The 21,119-nt window shown below is 38.0% G+C and overlaps 1 protein-coding gene across 2 annotated transcripts; it reads right to left on the bottom strand.

Annotated features, from left to right (window-relative positions):
* Positions 1 to 7,215: 7,215 nt before the first annotated feature.
* GJD2 (gap junction protein delta 2) lies at positions 7,216 to 9,889 on the bottom strand. 2 transcript variants are annotated; one of them, XM_057420105.1, is made up of 2 exons: positions 9,677 to 9,889; positions 7,216 to 9,110 (listed from the first exon to the last, which is right to left on the bottom strand). In XM_057420105.1, exons 1-2 carry the CDS (start codon positions 9,745 to 9,747, stop codon positions 8,267 to 8,269), a joined length of 915 nt encoding a protein of 304 aa, XP_057276088.1. In that variant the 5' UTR covers positions 9,748 to 9,889; the 3' UTR covers positions 7,216 to 8,266. The 2 variants fall into 2 exon arrangements, with proteins under 2 accessions (XP_057276088.1, XP_057276089.1); XM_057420106.1 differs by having other exon boundaries at positions 7,216 to 8,951.
* Positions 9,890 to 21,119: the final 11,230 nt, after the last annotated feature.

Genomic DNA, 21,119 nt, shown 5'->3' with positions numbered 1-21,119 from the left:
TCTCTTATTCAAAGAAGAAGGTTATTGAAACAATCAGGGAGTGAATTCATAGACTTTTCAATACTGAGAGGATCAAATATCCAGTGCTTAATAGCTCTTTGGCACAGTGCATCATTATAAACCCTGCAATACTGCAAAGTGTAAGCTGCTATTCCAATGGTGTGACAGTTTCAATGTTTCAAATTTGACACCTTTTCAATAAAACAGGCTAAATTTAGATAACCATATGCTCATGCTGACAAGCTAGCTTCTCCCTGATATGTGTTTTCATGAAAAAAGTACAGGAGGGCCTCAAAGTTTGATTAGTTTAAAGTGAATTCAAAATATTGTATTAATTTACAGTAAAAAGGTCAAGTTGTTGAGCAAACAGCAGGGATGAATATTTTCTGCTTAATACACTATGATTCAGCTGTACAACTCCATCAACATTAATAGGAGTCATGCTGCCAAATTCAGAATATCATACTAAAAATATTTTATCCATCTACACTCTTACTGCAGTCTAATAAATCTTATGCAATTAAAGCCCCTTCACTCTCGGCTGTGTGCTAGTCAGAGTTGAAGAGTACATGTGTACAAGCAAAGCAGTCTCTTATCAACAGAGATGTATTTATCATTTGTGTTTCAGCAGCTTAAGAAGATGGGCCAATTTCACAGTTACGTTCCAATCTTTGCATCATATTAAGGGATTTTAAGTGATCATTTGAGAAATTTAGAAATTAATGAGTTTAGAACAAAAACATCTCAGTAGTAACTAACACTGACTTTTTGTTAGTAAGTCTGAAGATACGTTATCTATTCATTTATGTGTGATTAAACCTTGAAGACTGATTTCATTAAGTATATGTTATTTGTATGATCAACAGCACTCTAAAATTCACTTCTTTTTTGGGTTTTTAATATATCCCACATAAAGAACAATGTGATTCCCTTGGTTGTTCATACACGGTGGTCTTTGGTCTTACTGATATAAAGAAAGCCAGAATCTGAGATGTACACCATGTAGCTGAAGGCAGAGAAAATCTTCAGTCTCACTTACATAAAAATTACATTAATAAATGCAAGAGACACAATTTCTTAAAATGGAATAATAATTAAATAAAAACTTTCTTTTTTTTTTTTAATCCACAATTCCAGTGATACATAACTGTCTGCCTGCCTCATTCAGATTTAACAAAACAAATACTGTATTTGCTGACACTCTTTAGAAATCACAATACCTTAAAATATGTGCAGAATCTTAGTTATGATAATTTTAAAAGAAAAACAGAAAATTGCACATATTGAAGACACAATCCAAATAATAACCAGAATATTAAATTGAAGAATACATGAAAAAAATTTGAACCATAAATGAAAACCTAAGAAAAACCCAATGTGAAATTAATGTAGAAAATTTGCATCTTCTTTAGAAATGTATTTCCACCCCTTTTATAAATAGAGAAAACTCAGAGTTTCAGGAAATAGAATTATGAAGTGTTTCACTTTGGAGAAATTAGTACAAATATATAGCGGATATATTTAAAATTATTTCCTTGCTCTTTCAAGTTATATTCCCACTTGCATGTGAGAAAATTCTATATGAGAAAATAGTGGTAGAGAGTTGAATGCATTATCTCTATATATACACAAACGAAATATTGCTCAAGTACACTAGCTTGTGGGCATTTAACAATGTCAGACATGGACTCTTCCCTCTGAGAAGCTGTACATACATAAACACCTGAATCTCTTGTATATCACATGCAGTGCAGATGTGAAAGCCCCTTTAAGTTCTTCTGACCATGCAGTAATTCCATTTATAACACATGTTCATCATAAGTCACCCTTTAATGTGAAGCTTTAAGTCTGATCACTCAAAATCTGCTAGATAACCATGTCAAGTACCAGATATGTTAAATTCACTGAAGTTGGGCATGAAGCTAGCAACATTAGTACTCATGATGGCTTTAGACAGTGTAATATACCAGAGTCTCCAAATAAAAGCTGCAAAATATTTGTAAACAATTTCTAGAATTGTTTTGCTTACATAGGAGATAATGCAACAGATCTTGTATATTTGCTCATGGATGTGTTCTAGATGTTTTTTTCTCCCTAAACTGCAAAATAAGTAGAAAAGGTAGGTCCATAGCCCACCTGTTTTTCCTTAATATCTACAAACCATTACTTTTTTCCTCATTTTTCTCTTATATATGCTTCCTTAATCTTATCTCTTCACAACCTGTGATTCTAAAATGTTATAAAATCCCTGCTTAATGTAAAATTTTCTAAAAAAAAAGTATAGATTTGACAAATAAAGCTTGTCATTGAAAAGGAAACCATCTCTGCCAGAGGCATTGCTGCTTTACTGGGGCAAATAAGTATTTACTTTAGAGCTTCTCCAAAAAAATATCTTTGTTAACAAATTTAAAGTATAGGATAAATTATCAAAACACTTGTTAAAAAGTAGAGGCTGAACCAATTTTAACCAGCAATCTTTTGACCTTTCTCTGAAAAAAAAAAAAAGAAAGTATTGATCATGATTACATTAGAAATGTCATAAAATATTTCAAGAATTAAATTTACTTTTAATGATGTACCATGGAATATATTTATAGCTACACCATATGCAGCAAATGATGTTTTCAGTGAAAGAAAATAAAAGTCCAAAATTGTTTAATCACTGCAGGATGTATTAATTATTCTCCAGTTACTGGCAACCTTTCTCTGTCCTTTCTGGCCACACCTCGTACACAAAAAGAGGTAGATGAGTAGAAAGTTGGTTTACTTTCACACTCTGTTGAACACAGGAGAAATTCTCACTTTGAGGGGACATCAGAGAGTCATTGTGGGTTGCCACAAGCTAGAGATCTGATTCATCCTGTATTTCAGTCACCACTAGTAAAAGCTGATAGATTTTAATGCAATGAAGACAAGTTTCTTGAAGTTTAGATACTGAGGTGCTCAGTTAAACTTGCTAAAGTAATTAGTTTAGCCATAGCCCTAGTTTCACAGGAAAAGGGTGACTGTTGGGGTTTTTTAGATGTCAAATATCTAAATTTATAAATTTAGAAACAAAAAATATACATAAATTAATATGTATATATATAAATAAAAAGAAATAAAAATAAATGTCTAAATATCATTACACATAGCTGTAAGAATACATGCCTGTGCATTACTTACAAGGTTTTTCTCTATTTTGTCTTCTCTATTTATATCTGAAATTCAATCTATAACACAGTAATATAATTTAGATAAAATTCTTTTAAATATCATGCATATATTTAGCTATATATATAAACATGTATATGTATGGTTTAGTATTAATGCAGCGGTATGGAATTGTCCATATCTGCACTTATTTCATGGTCTGTTGACTCTTCATTGACTTCTTAAGTACATTTTAATAGACATAATATGAAGCACTTCCTAGGGCAATTTTTCTTTACAGAGATGTTATCAGAGTTTCGTTGAGAGGATGGTGGGGTTTAGAATCTGACATTAGTAACTGGTACTAAGTTAGTACATTATCTGGAAGGTTACAATAAAATAGACTTTCTGGGAAATGTATCCCAAAATGTGCAGGGATGGGTGTGCAATACAGAAATAGTATTATCTCCTCTGTTAGTCTCATTAAATAATGGAACTAAAATTTCCCCCAGCTGGGAATTGACTTGGCCCTATGGGAAACAGTTTCATCCTTGAATTCATGATGAACAAGACCAGACCCTAAATGAGTAAAACCTATGCCTGTTTTCTCCTCAAATGTCTCAATTTTTTTATTCCCATTTCTGTATGTGTACACCAAATAAATCCTCTAACCTGTTTCACTGAAGGAATAAGGCAGAACATTTATATTAAAACAAAATAAAGCCAGAATTATGCAGGGACAATATCCACCTGGTCCATCCTCCTGCCCTACAAGAAATGTATTATTTCAGATGTGCATGAAAAGAGTTCTTCCTCACATTTAACCTTAAGATTTCACATGCACCTTTTCCTATTGTTCTACATAGCAACACATATGTCCTATCCTATTAGATATAAAGCAGGACAAGCACTGAGTCCACTTTGGTGTTTCCGAGTGTTTCTGGCTTTTCTAGTGTAAAACAAATTAAAATCCATATCGCCACTTCTGTGATACATTCATCCCAGTTGATCTCTTTGTTCTTTAGATTTTCCTTAAGAAATATGAAAACCCTCATATTTCTTAAAAGTCAACAGTCTCTGAAAATGAACTATTTATGGGAACAGTCAATTCAGCTTCCCCATATAAAAATTTATCTAGTTTTCACATTTTTTTTAAATCTTTTTGTAGAATTGCAGTTTACACATACCTAGTGAAATGGTTCATAACCCCTATGTAAATAGTTTTTTTAATTCACACAGGTTTGAGAAGCTCAAGATCAAGCCAATGTACAAAAGACATAATATCATTATTTTATGTAAATTTTAAAATTCCACAGAACCAATCATGTACTAGATTCTGTTGCAGTTTTCCACAAAAGCTTAGTGAACATAATTTTTATGTTTGCGTGTATGATGGCTTACAGTACTGTCCACCAGTACAAAACAGGGTATACAATGAACTCGGGTTTAATGTCTGATTCTTCTGTAGATGTTAATGAACAATTTATTTCACTGGAGCAGGAGCAAGTCCTAAGTACTGCATTTAGGTCTGGGCACTTAAGAAGAACGTGGAGCTATTGGACAGAGCCCAGAGGAAGGCCACGATGATGATCAGAGGTCTGAAGCACCTCTCCTGTGAAAACAAGCTGAGAGAGTTGGGGCTTGTTCAGTCTGGAGAAGAGAAGGCTCAGGGGAGATCTTAGAGCAGCATCCAGTGCCTAAAGGGGGCCTACAGAAAGGCTGGAGAGGGACTTTTTACAAGGGCAAGCAGTGACAGGACAAGGGCTAGTGGCTTTAAACTGTAAGAGGGGAGATTTATATTAGAAGAAGAAATTCTTCACTATGAGGGCAATAAGGCACTGGAACAGGTTGCCCAGAGAAGCTGCTGCTGCCCTATCCCTGGCAGTGTTCAAGGCCAAGGATGGGGCTTTGAGCAACATGGTCTAGTGGAAGGTGTCCCTGCCCATGGCAGGGGGATTGGAACTGGATGATCTTTAAGGTCCCTTCCAACCCAAGACATTCTCTGATTTTAATACACCCTTCAGCTTCGTGTTCACTCTGTTCTGTTCAGTTAACACACTCTCCATTGCTGTGACAATTTAGAAGCATTTATTCTGTAAATGAATAGTCAGCTTTGTGCAAACAGAGCATTAGCATTAATCATATGACTCTCACATGATCTCTTGACAAAAAATGTGTTTGCAATAATTTCCTTGTCCATGACAAAAAAGTAGTTGGTGAGAAATGAAAAATAACAATTGAAAAGGAAGGTTAAAAAAAGTGATCTCTTTATACCATTTAATTTCTCTACTGAAATATTAAACCCCTTATACTAATTAGTGTAAATATGAAAATGGTATTTCTGTTTATCAAAATGAGTCTTTGCCTACTTTATCACTGATCCTCTTACATAAACTAATATTTGTATTTCCTGATATATTTCTCCTTGGAAAATTCTGAAGAATTTTAACTTACCAGAGTCCAAAATGTGCAACTGCATACAAATAACTGAATAAACTGAATCATTGGCACTATTAAAAAACAAGAAAGAATACTTTCTTGGTCTTACCTAAACAGTTTTACGATATTGAAACTTTACAGCTTTCAACACATGCACTTTCACTTGAGTTTCACTGAACACTGCTATGCAGCCACTGGAACTAACTTGCAATAGAGCTCCTGCCTATCAGGAAATAATCCTGAATCTGAACCATAGCCCAGTGAATCCAATATGAGGTTTTTTCCTTCAACTTTAATTGGCACTGGATCAAGCCCTCTGCACATGATCTTCCATTTCTTCGATATTAAAGAGATGCTTATGACTGTCAAACAATGTTTTTACTTTCAATATCTATTCAAAGGGAGATTTTGAAAACCATTCTAGAACTCTGCAAAATGAAAATGAGACTTGGATTTGTGTGTCAAATAATAATCTTCAGAAGCTTGTTATATTGCAGATGGAGATTTTAGCTGCCATGTTGTCCTTCTAAAAATAACATGCAGTTTTCCAGTGAGCATGCAGTCAACTAGCAAATCCAGTGTGCATTTATATCACAAAGAATCATCTGAGAAATCCATCTTTATAGGTTTCTACAAGCAAATTGGAAAAACTATTCATTTTATACATGAGAAAAATATTCTTAAAATCTTTAAAAACATGATACATCTCAAAGTCCTTTTATGTTTCACATTGGAAGAAAAAAAATACCACAGATGAAAGTGATAATGAATAAACTATCTAAGAACTAATTGACGTTTCTTTTAAATGACAATGCTGGCAAACCACAAGAATGGAATGTTAAGGAATTTACTGTAAGCCAAGAGGAAAAGGTTTATATGCATTATCTCCAAGCCAAAATACACAAAATCCATTTTCAGACTTTAAATAAAATACAATCAAAGGACCATTTGTGACTTTGAGCCCCTGCCTCTTTCTTATGTTATAAAGGAGCCCCAAATTTTCCAGCACCATTTTGGCCCTTTCCTTTAAAAGGCAGATACTGTTTAGTTAGGAAGGCACTTGTACAGTTTTTTAATCCTGATCCAATTCCTACTGTTGCCAGTGGGAAATTTTCTGTTGATTGTAATAGAAATAAAAAGATGGTCCTTAAATTAGACTTAGCATTCTATATTAAAATGGTTGCTGATAAAATTGATTAATCTGTGACTGTCCCAGTGGCTTATCAGTAAGTTGACGAGACACGGACAGTGTATTTTTTGAACCAGTTGTAAGGCAGAAAAGCTGAGGTTATTATTTGGATTCCCTGACGAAATGCTGTAATTGTTTCATGTATAGGTAAATGCATTCTAGATATTCCCAGAGTGACCTTGGCAGCCAACTGTGTTGCCCTTAGTGTCAGCAGAAAGAAGGCTGTTGGTGTCAGTGGGCTTTGGATCAGGCTTTAAGGACAGAGAAAGCTTGCTTAAGGAGGAGAACAGACATAACGAATAGTCCTGAAACCCCAGGTTTTGTCACTTACTTAGACTTTAGAATATCAACAAGACACTTTAAACCCTGGAGAATAATTGTTGTAAGTAAACGATTTTGACCTTGTATGTTTCTACAATTGTATACAAGAATAAAGAAGAACAAATCTCTCTGGCTTACAAAAAAAGCCAAGTACTTTATTTATCAATAGAGATTTTAGCTGCTTTTTACACCATTGCAATGACTAAACAAATAGCATAAAATAAACAAAGGAGAGTATAAAATCACTTTATTCCAGCTGGTATCCCAAGACAACCTTTTGATTAAGTACAGAGTTAGGTGTTTCAAGTATGGCACTTATATATAAATAAGAGCAGAGAGAAAGTGATATATTCACAGTTAAAAGCAATGAACTCTGTTCCTTTGGTATGTGTGTCATAGCTGATCGTAGGTAAATACATAACTTGGTTGGCATAAACCAACTCCATTTTATTCATGCACATATTAGGGAATAAACTGAAATGTACTGATATATTCTGCAGATCACAACTAATGTAAGATGATTAAGGTCTCTGGTGTGTGTGTGGACAGGCAAACAAATAAAATGGCAAAATTATATTCAGCGTTTATTGTTTAGCATAACTAATTGATGCACAAACTATGATAGAAAATAGCTAATAATACACACCAGGAATAAACTCTGTGATTTAGACAAGCAAAATAAGACATCTGTGAGATAGGTGAACGCAGATATCCTTATTGAGCTGTGGTCAGGCTCCTTACAGTGCGATTATCCTCCTTTTAAATCATGCTTACATCTGCACATTGCAACAGTTTCCCCTACCCCACCCCACATAGAGTATCCTTGCAGATTTTTAATATGAACATTCTACACATTTACAACAATTAGTCAGACAGTCCAAACTGTAAACTTATCCTAACAACGACCAAAAAGCTGTTCCACCGACACGTAACGCTGTCAGTCATTAGAAAGAAAAGTAGGAATAATAGTAGCTGTGCTGTAAGGCTAGATCAAGCATGGGTTTATAGCAGTTTTTTCAGTCTTTTACATAGCACTGCATTCTGCAGCTAGTTCAGTAAGTGCGGATCCAATACCTTAATGGCTTTCTTGGTGGTTTGATAAAATGCTTGCCTAAGCAATGTACCTTTCTCTAATGGTATCTGGGTCTGTTCCACCTGGCACAGTGTTTCAGTTCTGTCACAACCTCACACATAAGCTGAGTCACTTGACTGAGTCCTGCCAAAGTTGGGCATACTCATTCTTGGCAGATCCTTATTTCTGATTTCGTATATGGATTTCCTTTTTGCCTGTACTCCTCTCACTGCCATTTTGATCTTTCTCCAGCCCAAGTGGTTCAGTTCTGCCAAATTGAGCACCACACAAATCCCACTGACAGCAAACATGAATACCAAGAATACAGTCTTCTCAGTGGGTCTAGAGACATAGCACTCTACTTCTTTAATGCAAGGGTATCTGTCACATTCATACATGGAAGGGACATTGAATCCATACAGAAAATACTGTCCCACTAAGAATCCAATCTCTAGGGCATTTCGAAAGACCACTTGGATGATATAAAATCGAGAAATGCCTTCTTGCCTCCTCATCTTTGACTTTGTAGTTCTGATAGCAGGATTGGGGATTTCCTTCACTTCTAAGCAGTCTGGTTCTGCCTCTTTGGTGGAGTTCTCAGTGTTCTGCAGCACCCCATTGACAATCGTGTTCTTGATTTTCTTACTGTCCTCACGCTTCATGGAATCCTGGTCCCTCTCCAAGGTGAGGAAGACAGTGGAGTACCTACGTTCCCTCTGCTTAGCAGACTGGTGAACGGAGTATGTTATGAAGCAAAGGCTGGGAGTGCATACCATGATGATCTGGAACACCCAGTACCTTATGTGAGAAATAGGGAAAGCCTGGTCGTAACAAGCCTGGTTGCAGCCTGGCTGCAGCGTGTTACACACAAACATAGTTTGCTCGTCATCGTACACCGTCTCCCCTACAATGGCCACAATGAGTATCCTGAAGATCACCACCACGGTCAGCAGGATCCTGGAACAGAGAAGCCCGTCAGTGCTCGCCGCCGGCGGGAGCTGTCCAGTGCTGACCGGGCTCGGCTCGCGGCGCCCAGGCCCAGCTCGTCACACCGGCGGCGGCAGCCCCGCTGCCGCTCAGGAGGCGTGCAGCCCGCTGTAGCATCGCCTCGGCGCAGTCGTGTGCGCCCGTGCGAGTCCGCGCTGGCAAAAATCTGGGGCGGGAGTCAGCTCTGCCGCCCGCCCCGACCTCCCGCCGGAGAAAAATCAACCGCAAGGGCGGCGGTGGGGGGGCCCGAAAACACAGGAGGGAGCGGCAGGGGGTCGCTCTGGCCGCGGGACGCCGACGGCAGCAGGGTCTCCCCGATGCCCGCCCGCTGCACCGTGGGGACAAGGACGGCGGCGTTCGCGTTGTCCCTAGGCCCCGGTGGCCTGTGCTGCAGACATAGATACACACACGCAAGGCGCACACCGCAGGAGCCCCGCGCGAAGGGTGCACCCCACAGCAGCGACCCGCGTGTGCCGCCGCCCAGCCCTGATACGGGGGGATCCCGCCCGTGGCCCCATTGCTCCCCGCCGCCTTACCTCCCGATCATAGTAGAATGCTGCTGCACGGCAGCTTCCAGTAGCCTCTCTAGAATAGTCCATTCCCCCATCGCTGTTCATCCGGAGACAAAGACTTTGGGAAGCGGAGGGGATCTCTTCACTTCTTCCTTCCTTTTCCCCCCGCCTCTTTTTGAGGAAGATCAAACAAAAGAGAAACGCCTCTCTACCGCCCGCAGTCCCGTGGCGGAAAGGCTGCTGGAGGCGGCAGCCGTGCCGAGGGCTCCCGACTCGGCTCGGCTGGGCCGGGCTGGCCTCGGCTGGACTGGGCTGGGCTCGGGGCCCCGCGGCGGCCGCCACCGGCCCGGCCCGCTCGGTTCGTGGGGCGGCGCGGCGCGACGGACCCGCTGCGTGGTGGGAGGAAGGCTGGCTTTTAGTGTCTTGCTGCCTCTAATCTGCCTTTAAGTACCCTCCGCTTGCGTCACTGACAGGTTGGTGGAGAGCAGCCAAAAGCAGCGCTCGGATTTTCTCATTTTTATTATTCCGATGAATGCAAATAAATAAATGTGATAAAAAGAAATAAATGGAGGAGGAGGAGGAGGAGGGAGGGCGGAGGTAGAGCTGCCCCAGCCGGCACGAGGCTTGTCGTGCAACCGAGTGCCTCTCGCTGGCCGCAGCAGTCGGGACGGGCCCCCGCTGCCCCGCCCGCCCGCCGGAGCACAGCCTGGCGCTCTCCCGGCGGCACGGGCACTCCCTGGCCCGGGAGAGCGGCCTCGCGGGAGACGGGTGCTGCCCCTCGGCTCCTGGCTTGAAAAGCCGAACACCGCGGCCCCTCCGGCCACGAACGCCTGGCTGCCCGGGGGAGTCCCAGGGGCTGCTCTGCTTTGCAGCGACTGTGCTTTCTGCCGCTCACAAAACACCGGTGTCATACGGCAGTAACCTTACCTGTTAGAACTGCTTGTCCTTGGAAAGCGTAGGACTTAAAATTGCATCCTTATTGTCCCTCGATTACAGGCGTGAGAATCACTCAGGAGAAATGAAGTGCATAGCTATTTCAGAGAATTCTGAGCCTGATACTGTGCTTAAGCTAGGAAAGACACCAAACCTTCATACAAAGCATCTCTAAACAGCACCAGAATTAAGTATCTCAAGTAAATCCCTGATTATAATCGATCCACATATTTTATTCTTATAGACTACTACACTGTGTTTGAAATATTTTTCATTTTACAGATACCCTTGAAGACTGTACCTGAGACACCACCAAACAATTTCACACAACATTGGCACCAACTGGAATCGACTGTTCTCTGGTGGAAAAGCATAAAATGTGTTCTACATATTTCCATAAAGATCAAGTATAGCTTCCTACCTGCTGTTCATTTTGCTCAATTAATCTTATTTAAAAGCAACATTCTAGTCATTCTGATCATAATGCCCCTACTACTAGTAAAATCAGTCTCTTTCAAAAGCAGAACTGCTCAGGCCACCGTAAACAATGTAATCTTTTATTTTCTTTGCACCTCTCTTGTGAACTAATTCTGTGTTGCCTTAATGATGTGTTTTCTGAATAGATGGAACCACGCTTCATCTGTGCAGAGGACATCTGTGTGTTTTAGACACCCCAAGGTTTGCCATCTCTTCAGTTGTAGTGTGCAGATGGTCTCTGATTCACATGATATTGGGTAGGTTGCCTAGTTGGATCCCCAAATCTTTGACTTAGGAAAGTGTCAAATGAGAGAAGATCAGTGAATACCTCTGCACAGAAATTGGTGGATTTTTCATCCCTCTCAACCAAGAGTCTGTAAAGAAGCATTCAATAATCTAGATTGTTTTCTTCCCACACTGTTGCAAATTACTGGTAAGACTGAATAATCACTGGTTTTCTCTAAAATTTGGCTGCATTTTCCTAAAATCTGGTTCTCACATTTCCTGCATTTGTGCTGCAGAAACACCATAACTAATAAGAAAGGTTGTTTCTTTTAAGAGGACTGTAGTATTTATCCAATGACCCTGACAACTGAGTGCCTCTCATATGGACCACAAAGTATCTGTTTGAAGATGGATATGAAAATGGGAGAAACCATACCAGTAAAGGAAGCAGTAATGCATGCGCAGAAGGAGAGAGGACAGGAAATATGCTAAGAAGCTAATGATGATAATTCTGTTTAGCAAACCAAACAGAGAGAGAAAGCCTGTGATTGAAATTATTAGGGAAAGAAGAATTTGGTTCATAGACAAATGTAAGAATTTACAAAGCAAAGCTGTTCTCTAGTGCTCAGACAGAAACCCCACTTATCTGAGCTTTTAGCACCAGTAAATAAAAAGGAATTAAATTCTGATCATATAAAAAAAAATGGCCTATTAATGAACAGTTAGTCAGTGTTTGCTGTGTGTGATAAATTCTATTTACTACTGACAGCCCAGCTGTGGAGACATGGAGGGGAAATACTATAAATGAATGCTACAAACATGTAAGCACTGTTATGAAATTACTTTTATTTTAAATATGGTTTAAAGTTAAACACTTTCAGGTCTGCTTTTACAGGAGTTGCATCTCATTCTAAAATAGCTGGCCTCTCCTTTTTTAACAGTAACCTCATGCATCCCCCAACTGTATTTACATACAGGATACTTGGCCTTGGACTTGAAAAAGTTTAATGAATTTTAGACCTTAGTGAGTTTGGGGGAAAAAAGAATCGTGTCAGTGGGAGACTTCCTTTCATGATGTCAACATACATTTTAAGTGCCTGGAAAGCTCAAAGGACTTTGTTATATCTCAAACTTACATGTACAGTTTCTGGAACTATGATTTTCTATCCTTACTTTGAGCCCTGAGTTCTTTTCAAAATAGAAGTAATAAGAATCAATGTGATGTTCTCTGGTTAGTGCAACAGTGAAAGGTTTATGAAGAACATAATTATTTGCATTTCCATTATCCATTACATGTATAACAGCAACCTGTGGACTTGTCTGACAAATTGTCTAAATAAGAAAGTACTCATGTCATGTATAGTCATGATTGTAGACAGAGAATTGTAAACATAAGAAGATTTTCAGCTTCTGAAGGTTCATCTGAGGTTTTACACCATTCCCCTGAATGCTTCCGCCTATGATAAAGCCAGGATCTGCAGAGCAGAACACTGCCAGGAATGCTGTGAATGTGTATTACAGTGTGTGGTATTCATATTAAAAAACCATGCCTACATTTCACTCACAAGCATTCAGGATTATTAAAGCTCTCCTGGCTTACAAAGAACCATTTCCTAATGAAGCAGCAGCACCAGTTTGCAGTAGGACCAAGCCTGCCTTGTTCAATACTGTTATCAGTTGCATACAAAGGAAACAAAATCAACTTCCCACTCCACACATGGGCTTTTTGTGGGAGGGTATAATTTTAATTTGAAGAAAATGAGTATTCATCTACACACAGAATTCAGTATGAACTCTGTTGTCCCTAATAGGAGCTCAAATAAGCTTTGCAAAAAGAAATCTTCAGTCTGCCTGTGTTCAAAAATGCCACTGCCACAATATTAATTTTTGAGAAAATAATATAAATTAAGTTGATCTTGGATTAGGTCTGAGGAATGAGACTCTATTTGTCCTCAGTTTGGTGCCAAATTGAGGTTAATATGTTTCTAAGATGATGTAGGCCAGATTCTCTCTAAGAAGTCCAGCCCTTTTGCACTGGTCAGGTTTTGTGAAGGGTCCAAAAAGCAGTCAAATCTCGCAGGCAGCATATTCTTCAGTAGAGAGAGGATCAGAATGGGAGCAGAGATGCCACGCTTGGCTCTCCTGTCAGTCCCCCTGCAGCCTGGATGTAGATGGCATGATTGGGTGGGATGAAGAACTCACATGTCTAGTGCCATACCTGGTATAAGATAGTGTGCTAAACAATGTCATTTCTCTGCTTTCTTATTTTCTATGCTAAGGTTTACTTATGTTAAAACCTAATCCATACCTTGCACAAGCCTTCCCTATGTACAACCTCCTTTTAAAGTCATACATTTATCCTAAATTTATTCCAAATATTTTATCTTAAATCTACATATTTCAAGTACTATCCCATACGATCCTCATGACCTTCCTTGATGATCTTTTTCTGCAGTTGTTCACAATGGATCCATAATTGCAGCAAATAAATAAATATCATATTTAGATTCCAAACCTGCATGACAGATAACTATTTCATTATTTTATTATAAACCACTGTTTCCATAAATTGTACAAAACTGGGGGCAAAGGAAGAGCTTTTAATTAAAATCTGTGAGGTATTACTAAAGAAAATATTGGGTTTGTCTTTTAGAATTTTTTGTAAAACATGTTGCTTCATATCTGCTTTGTAACTGCATTTCTAGCTAATGCCACAGAAGATTTTTCAATGTTACTGTCATAAATCAGTAGAACTTTATTTGGAGAACTGATAAATTCTCCCTTTCTGCTAGTATTTGGTGTCATCCATGAAATCTAAGTCATTAACTACTAAACTGAAAATGCCTTTTTAAGACCTCTCATAGCCATCTGCTACTCTCTGTTTTCATTTGGTGCCATGTGTGTATTAATGAAATGATTGCATCAGATTAGATCTTTTATTCATAAAATCATCTAGGTCATCTGTTTCCACCTACACTTTCTCTCTCATTAAAATGAGCATTTATGCCACGTTCTCCCCCCACTATATGGGTACAACCCTAACTGCAGTCAGCTGCTATGTGGATCTTAATAAGAAATCCCTCTCGCTGTTTTTCTCTCAGATGAGATGCCTTCAAAAGACAACTTGAGTATTTTACACCACAGAAAGTGTATTTTTCCTACAATTTAAAGACTTCCGAAAAGGTAAGAGACCTGGATGTACTAATGACCTCAGTCCTTCACAAAAGAAAACAACATTTCAAAAATACTGTCATTTTGTTGCCAAGAAATAAGTAGCACACTCTTCACAGCTGGCCAACAGTGTTTGTGTCAGAGCTGTCAATAGCAGGGCAAGCACTTCTGTTCCTTGTTGCGAGGAAGAAATACAGCCTATATTTATACACTTCATGCTTGAGAATAGGAAGGTGTCAAGTGCACAGAACTGAGGACTTTCTGTAATGGGTAAGCAGACAAAATAGCCTAATAACCATATTAAGACTCGACTGTGTATCAGAGGTACGTATCTATGACTGAAGATTGCTATAAATGGAAAATTCTTTGGAAAATCAATGAATATTACCTGTAAAGAAGAATATATCTATGAATATTCACAAATTTTTAAAGTGAGGGCTTGTAAGTTGTATGCTGAATTTCCATAACTATTTTTTGCCAAGGTTGGCTAGTATAAGAAACGTTCTTGAGCGAGGCAGGTATTAAGTAAATATTCCTCTATGTTCTGAGCTAATGCAATTTAAAATATCTAAATGAAAATGCTTTAACTAGAAAAAAAAAAATGTGTATCATACTTTTCTAGTTACAGAATATTTTATTCCCTGGAAGACAAAATCGCTCAAGTTTCAAGGGGGACTCGTGTAGCAGTCCATGAAGACATTTTAATGCACAAGTTAACCACGCAAATCGATTTCTTTGGAAATATTTTGCATCTATATACTAGATAGCATTTGCATATACTTCTGGCATATATTCATGGGTATATACACACACACACACACACATATATATATATGCACATTCTTGCAAACTCCTGAGCATAAGCTCTGCTTATTTGCAGACAAGCTGCAGCTAGGAGAAGAAAAACATCATTGAATCAAGACTTTAGGAGCTGGCAGGCTTGGGAAAAAAATGTACAGAAGAATTAAAATATTCCAGTGGCCAAATCATCTGCTGCCTGTATCTTGATTTTCCCTTCTGTCTTTCACCATTTTCAAAAGAGCACTCACATTGTGCTAAAGTATCCATTAATGTAGCTTCATGGACTATGATGACTTACGTGTAAATTTGTGAGCAAATCTTATATGGATTCCCATTATAGTCTACTTTAAGATTCCATACTCACTAAAGAAAGAGCCTTTCAAAAATACCTTGGACATGGAAGAGTATGAAGGATTCCATATAACCAAATTTGGTACACACTGCAAGGATGCAAGGAAATATGCACATACTAACACACTAATAATGAATTTAATATGGGAATGAAAATGATCTTTTACTGATGAATAATTGATTTTTTTTTTCTTAAAGTCTTTTAAAGATAAATATTACAAAAGATACACAGCCCTATATAACTGATTAGAGCATTATGGTAAAATATGAGCCAATTACACAGCCACTATGTCAGAATCAATACAGAACACTGGTTAGACTCAGTTTGGCAAAACTTATTTTCATCTTTCCCTTACAATTCAAAAGGAGTTACCAATTGTAAGCAGAAGAAACTTAATTACATTTAATGATAATCATATATTTTTTAAAAAATTGTCTATATCATACTATTGTAGTAACTCTATGATAGTAATTTTTCATGGTACTAATGGCAAATCCCACTGACTTCAGTGGAGCTGGAATTTAAAGCCTTAAAGATGTTATTTACAACAAAATATTTTTAAATCTCTAACGGCAGAATACAGATTTTGAGAAAGTTACTGTGTGATTCAGAATACACAGAACAGAAAAAAGCAAGATCAAATAATAAGAAAAAAGAGTCCTCCTAGCAGCATTTTGATGATTCTTGTATTCCACAGGGAAAAAAAATATATATATTTTTGAGAGATCATGCTTCAATATTTCAGTATGAAGGCATTGCATGAAGGTGTTTTTTTGTTTTTTTTTTTTATTTTCAGACCTACTGCTTTGCTTTGGGTTGTCTACATTTGTCTTCATCTAAATGCTGAATCTCTGTACTCCCAGCTGCTTTCAGTTCAGTGTAAGGATTTACGGCAGAGTTGTTTTCCTTTGTTTTGATTGTTACACCACCATATGCCTTCAGTATTCCTGGTGCTCCTCATTCTCATCCTCTCCCTCCCTATCTCACCAGTCTCAGAAGAGAATTCACGTTACATTAAAGCATCCCTTCGGAGGTCAGGCTGAAACAATCCCTTGAAATAACTAGGGCAGTCAAATGATTGATTTGAAAGTAAACTATGTCAGTAAATAGGAGTGAAAAGCAGGATCTTAGTAAGAAATGCAGAGATTTTTTTTCTTTCTGTCAAAGATTCTATGGTTACAATAAAAATGTATGAAATATATTTGATATTAAATCAGTTACAGATAAGTAAGGTATAAATGCACATACACACATATGCATATGTGTGTGTAAATGCATGCATTTATGCATGAGTTATAATTGGTGTCTATTTGCATTACTGCAAAAAAAAAGAAATACGAAATAGTATTTAATAAGTAATTCTATAGTAACTCCTGTTCTCTAGAAGTCCTCAATAATCTTATTTGAGGTTATTTAAACAGCCTGTGTGGGGAGAATATATTTAAATTCCATGTGAATTTAGACTCAGGTAAATCCCTAGGTAAAAGCTGTTGAGCTATCTTTTCAGTTAGATTAGTATATGTGGATCAAAAGGGTATCTCATGGGTTTGAGAGAAGAATCTGACATATTTTGTAGACTTCATGGAATGTTAAAAAAAAAAATCTTCTTGTGAATTTAAGTGTTATAAGCATTCAGAAGTGCCAATTTTTAGTCTAATCTATAGGTTTATATGCTCTCACTGGAAAACACTGATTCATAGACCCAGAAGAGTTTCCTGGAGCCATCCCAATCATGCACATCTGGAGTTTCACAGGTAGTGATTTAAACTGGCAATTTTTGTGAGTTCCACAACTGTTATTAACAAGCAGCATCTACTCAATGCTGTGGAGCATGCTTTCTTTTCAGAACACATTTTGTTAATCTTTCCTAAACAAAAAGTTTTCCAGGATGAGCTTTTCATTACATTTTTGTAATGTTTCTATACCAAAATGAAATAAAATCAAATTTGGACTATGAGAATTTTCTGTGAAGCAAAAGCCCTGATTTTTATAAAGTTGTGATTAGGATACTCATGGTTTTGTCCCACAGAAAGTTTAAGTAGTTACCTCCAGATTTTGCAAATACAATCATGTTCTGAAGTATTCAATTCATAACTATATTTTCCAGAATGTACTAGAGATGATGCTGTGGGAAAGAATTTGTGATACAGCAAGGCAAAAAGATAAATTCAGTCATTCATAAAACATTGTAGAAAACCAACAATTGTGCATGATCTCTTAATGTGCTTTTAAGAAAAAAAACTAAATCAGCATTATGCATAATGTTGCTATGGTACTGGAAGTTACAGTTTCTTTTTCTAGATAACAGTGAAACCCACATAATTCCTTGCACAGGTCAGAGATGCTCAAGGGCTACACTGATTTATACACATCTTATGCAAATCTGTCCTCATTTTAATCAGATACTTACTTTGCATTTTAGATTTAGAAATTCTGCTTTGTAGCTATTTGCAACCTCTTTCACACTTTCCTGTAAGAAAGGGAGGACTGTTTTCCTGTGAGAAACATAACCAAATTATCAGTGATTTATTAAAAAAAAAAAAAAAAAAAGAAAGAAAAAGAAAATTTCCTTAATCTAAAGCTGTGTCTCTTCTACTGGGTGGTAAACAGCATAGAAAGATGAGACTTTCATTACCCTATTCACACCTTCTTTAAGGCACTCCCAGGAGGCTCAGTGGCCCTGTGTGAACAGTCTGGTTCATTCAACAAGCAGATGTTTGAGTCATCCCTGGCTATCCTTCCACTGGTGCTTTCCCACCTCTACCCTGAAGATCAAGGGAAACTGAAAGGTTCCATTACCCACCTCTTGCAAGGCTGAATACCTAAAACAGACCCTGAACAGTAGAATTCACCATTTAAAATGTCTGTTGAAATTCGAAGGCTACAACAGAGTGAAAACAGTGTCATATATTTACACATAAATTCAAATGGATAAATATGTGTACATTTTAATCAACTATAATTTTGTATCAATTACTAAGATTAATTGCAAATACTACGTTTTCTGGTTGGGGTTTTTTTCAGGTTTTGTAGCATCTCTTATATTTGTCTGTATCTCTACCTGGGAACACAGTCAAAGAAGTAACAGAATTTTATTTTCTTCAGTCACCCCCTCTAGGATATCTCTGTTTTGCATGCACATACTTCAGGGATGTGTTCAAACCAATAAGGAGGTCATACCTTCTGACCCAAGACAGTAAGCATCTCTTTCCCCATCCATATTTACTGTCATTTTCCTTCTTCAGCATAGACCCACAATGAAACACAGATTTGCTGATGGAAAGTTGTAAGAACAAGTCAATGGAGGACTTGCCTTCTCACAGAAGCTTTACTTTGCCTAAGAAATCAGGTTACAGTGAATCAAGAAAACAGGACCACAGCTCCGAAGCTTTAAATTTAATAAAGGTTTTCACATGGTTAAAATAGATGAAAATCACACACAGCATTTTCTGACAGGAATTTCAAAGCCTCATGTCTCAGCATGGGCTATCTAATGTTTTCTCAAAACCAGACTTCTTTTGATGTTGAGGAATAGAAATGAGCAGATTTACAGCCCCAATTTCAACATAAGTATATCCATCTTAGATTTTCAGTAGGCAAAATACAGGCAAGTGACTTCAAATATTTACTGATCAGTACTTGACTTGCTTAAACATGAGGTCAATAATTAGTATATAAAAATACATGGATAGATTATTGATTTGTTTCATTAGTGTTGTTTGATGCATTTTATTATTTCATATATTTCCTTGAAGCAAAGGATCTGCCTTGGGGCAGAAATTGTGTTATAAAGAGAAAAAGCTTGCACAAAAGCTAGGGCAGCAGGGGAGAGAGAAAAATGATAGCCACATCCCCACAGGGATTTAATAAATATTTGTAAAGCATATTTAGTTTAATTACACCAACTAGTTATCAAAGTCCAGTATCATGCTACCTGAAATGTCAGTGCACACTGTTCTGGGCTTGAAGGCACTATGTACGGTGAAAATGAAGAATGTGTGAAATCCAAATATGACTGCCACAAAGGCAAACAAGGCCTGAGAGAAAACATGAGCTCAAAGATAGATCCATTAAACCGAAGAACACCAACTAGACAGGTGGGTGAGTCATACACACTGTGCAGGCAGAGTTCCTGTTGAACAGAAAGTACACTTAGTACAGCACGTTTCACTGTGAAAGACAATGTGGCCAACAAGCTATACTAAATTGAGTGGCAAACCTCCTGACTGTGCCATGATGATAGAAGCATCCTCAAGCAGAGAAGAGGGACTGAGCTTCCCCATTATAAGGTCCATCCTCTCATTCTTAGCCCTTCCTAATAATGTGATTTTCCTCTGTTTTAAAGAAGATTTTGGAAAAAAAAAAAAAAAGGATACTTTAAAGTAAAACATTGTTGCCAGGCTTTGAGAAACATGGTCTGGTGGAAGGTGGTTCCCCCTTGCCCATGGCAGGAGGGGGTGGAATTAGATGAGCTTTAAGGTCCCTTCCAACCCAAACCATTCTATGATATGGTTCTGTGATTGGTTTTGATGCAATAAATGGGAACTATCCTTCCTTTTCACTGGGAGTGTTGGTCAGAGAAATACATCAAGTGAATATATCAATATAATTAACTAAACATTATTTAATTGCTCTTTTCTCTGGAAGCAGAGGAAAAAAGTCTTTCCAAAACTGGAAAGTACCAATCTGCTTGCGTCACATTGTCCTGCAGAGATGGTATGACCTACCACAGCTGCTTCTGGAACAAATCAAGTGCACTGCAACCATGTCTATGAATAGCTTGTTAAAAAAATATTTTTGTTTTTTATTAAGTAAAGTAAGTGAATGCGTAAATAGGAAAACTAAAGCACAGAACACATAGAAAAGGCAAAGCTAAACTAGCACATGACTCAAATTTTAAATGGTCTTCTGTGACTGCTTAACACTGCATTCTAAAGGGAGTACAAAAGTGCTTCTTATGTTTGATATTTAATATGAAGATCATCTCAGAAATCGCAGAGAGGAGTGAGAATATGTGAGAGAACCAACTCTGCAGATAGCAATGTCAGTGCAGAAGGAGAGAGAGGAGGTGCTCAGATGCCAGAGCAGAGATTCGCCTGCAGCCTGTAGTGAAGACCATGGTGGGGCAGGCTGTCCCCCCAGCAACAGAGTTCTTGCCAAGAATTGAAAGCAGGACTGACTGGTAACAGGTTTTTCATTATACACTCTTCAGTGCCATCTGCTGTAATTAGATGCATTCAAAAACCTAAGAGATAATCTAATAATCAGTCTCAAGAGCTCCATGACAGGGAAATTATCTAACTCTAGGTTTAGGTCTGTCCTATCAGAATCCCGTTAAGGTTTCAAGTGAGCATCATCACTAAAGATGAAGAACTTGGTTACAACTATGGCCACATTCTTTCAACTTTTTGCTAGACTTTCTTAAGGTGTAGCAAAATACCCTTTACATGACTTAGTACCTGTGAGAATTGCTGCTTTAGTACCACAGCACCTCCTCCAGCCAAACAG

The sequence above is a fragment of the Pezoporus wallicus genome, unplaced genomic scaffold (genome assembly GCF_028554395.1).
Source record: "Pezoporus wallicus isolate ANWC-B61680 ecotype Strahan unplaced genomic scaffold, APGP_CSIRO_Pwel_v1 contig_5418, whole genome shotgun sequence".
In the NCBI taxonomy this organism is placed as follows: Eukaryota; Metazoa; Chordata; class Aves; order Psittaciformes; family Psittacidae; genus Pezoporus; species Pezoporus wallicus.
This window is presented reverse-complemented; position numbering and strand designations above follow the sequence as displayed.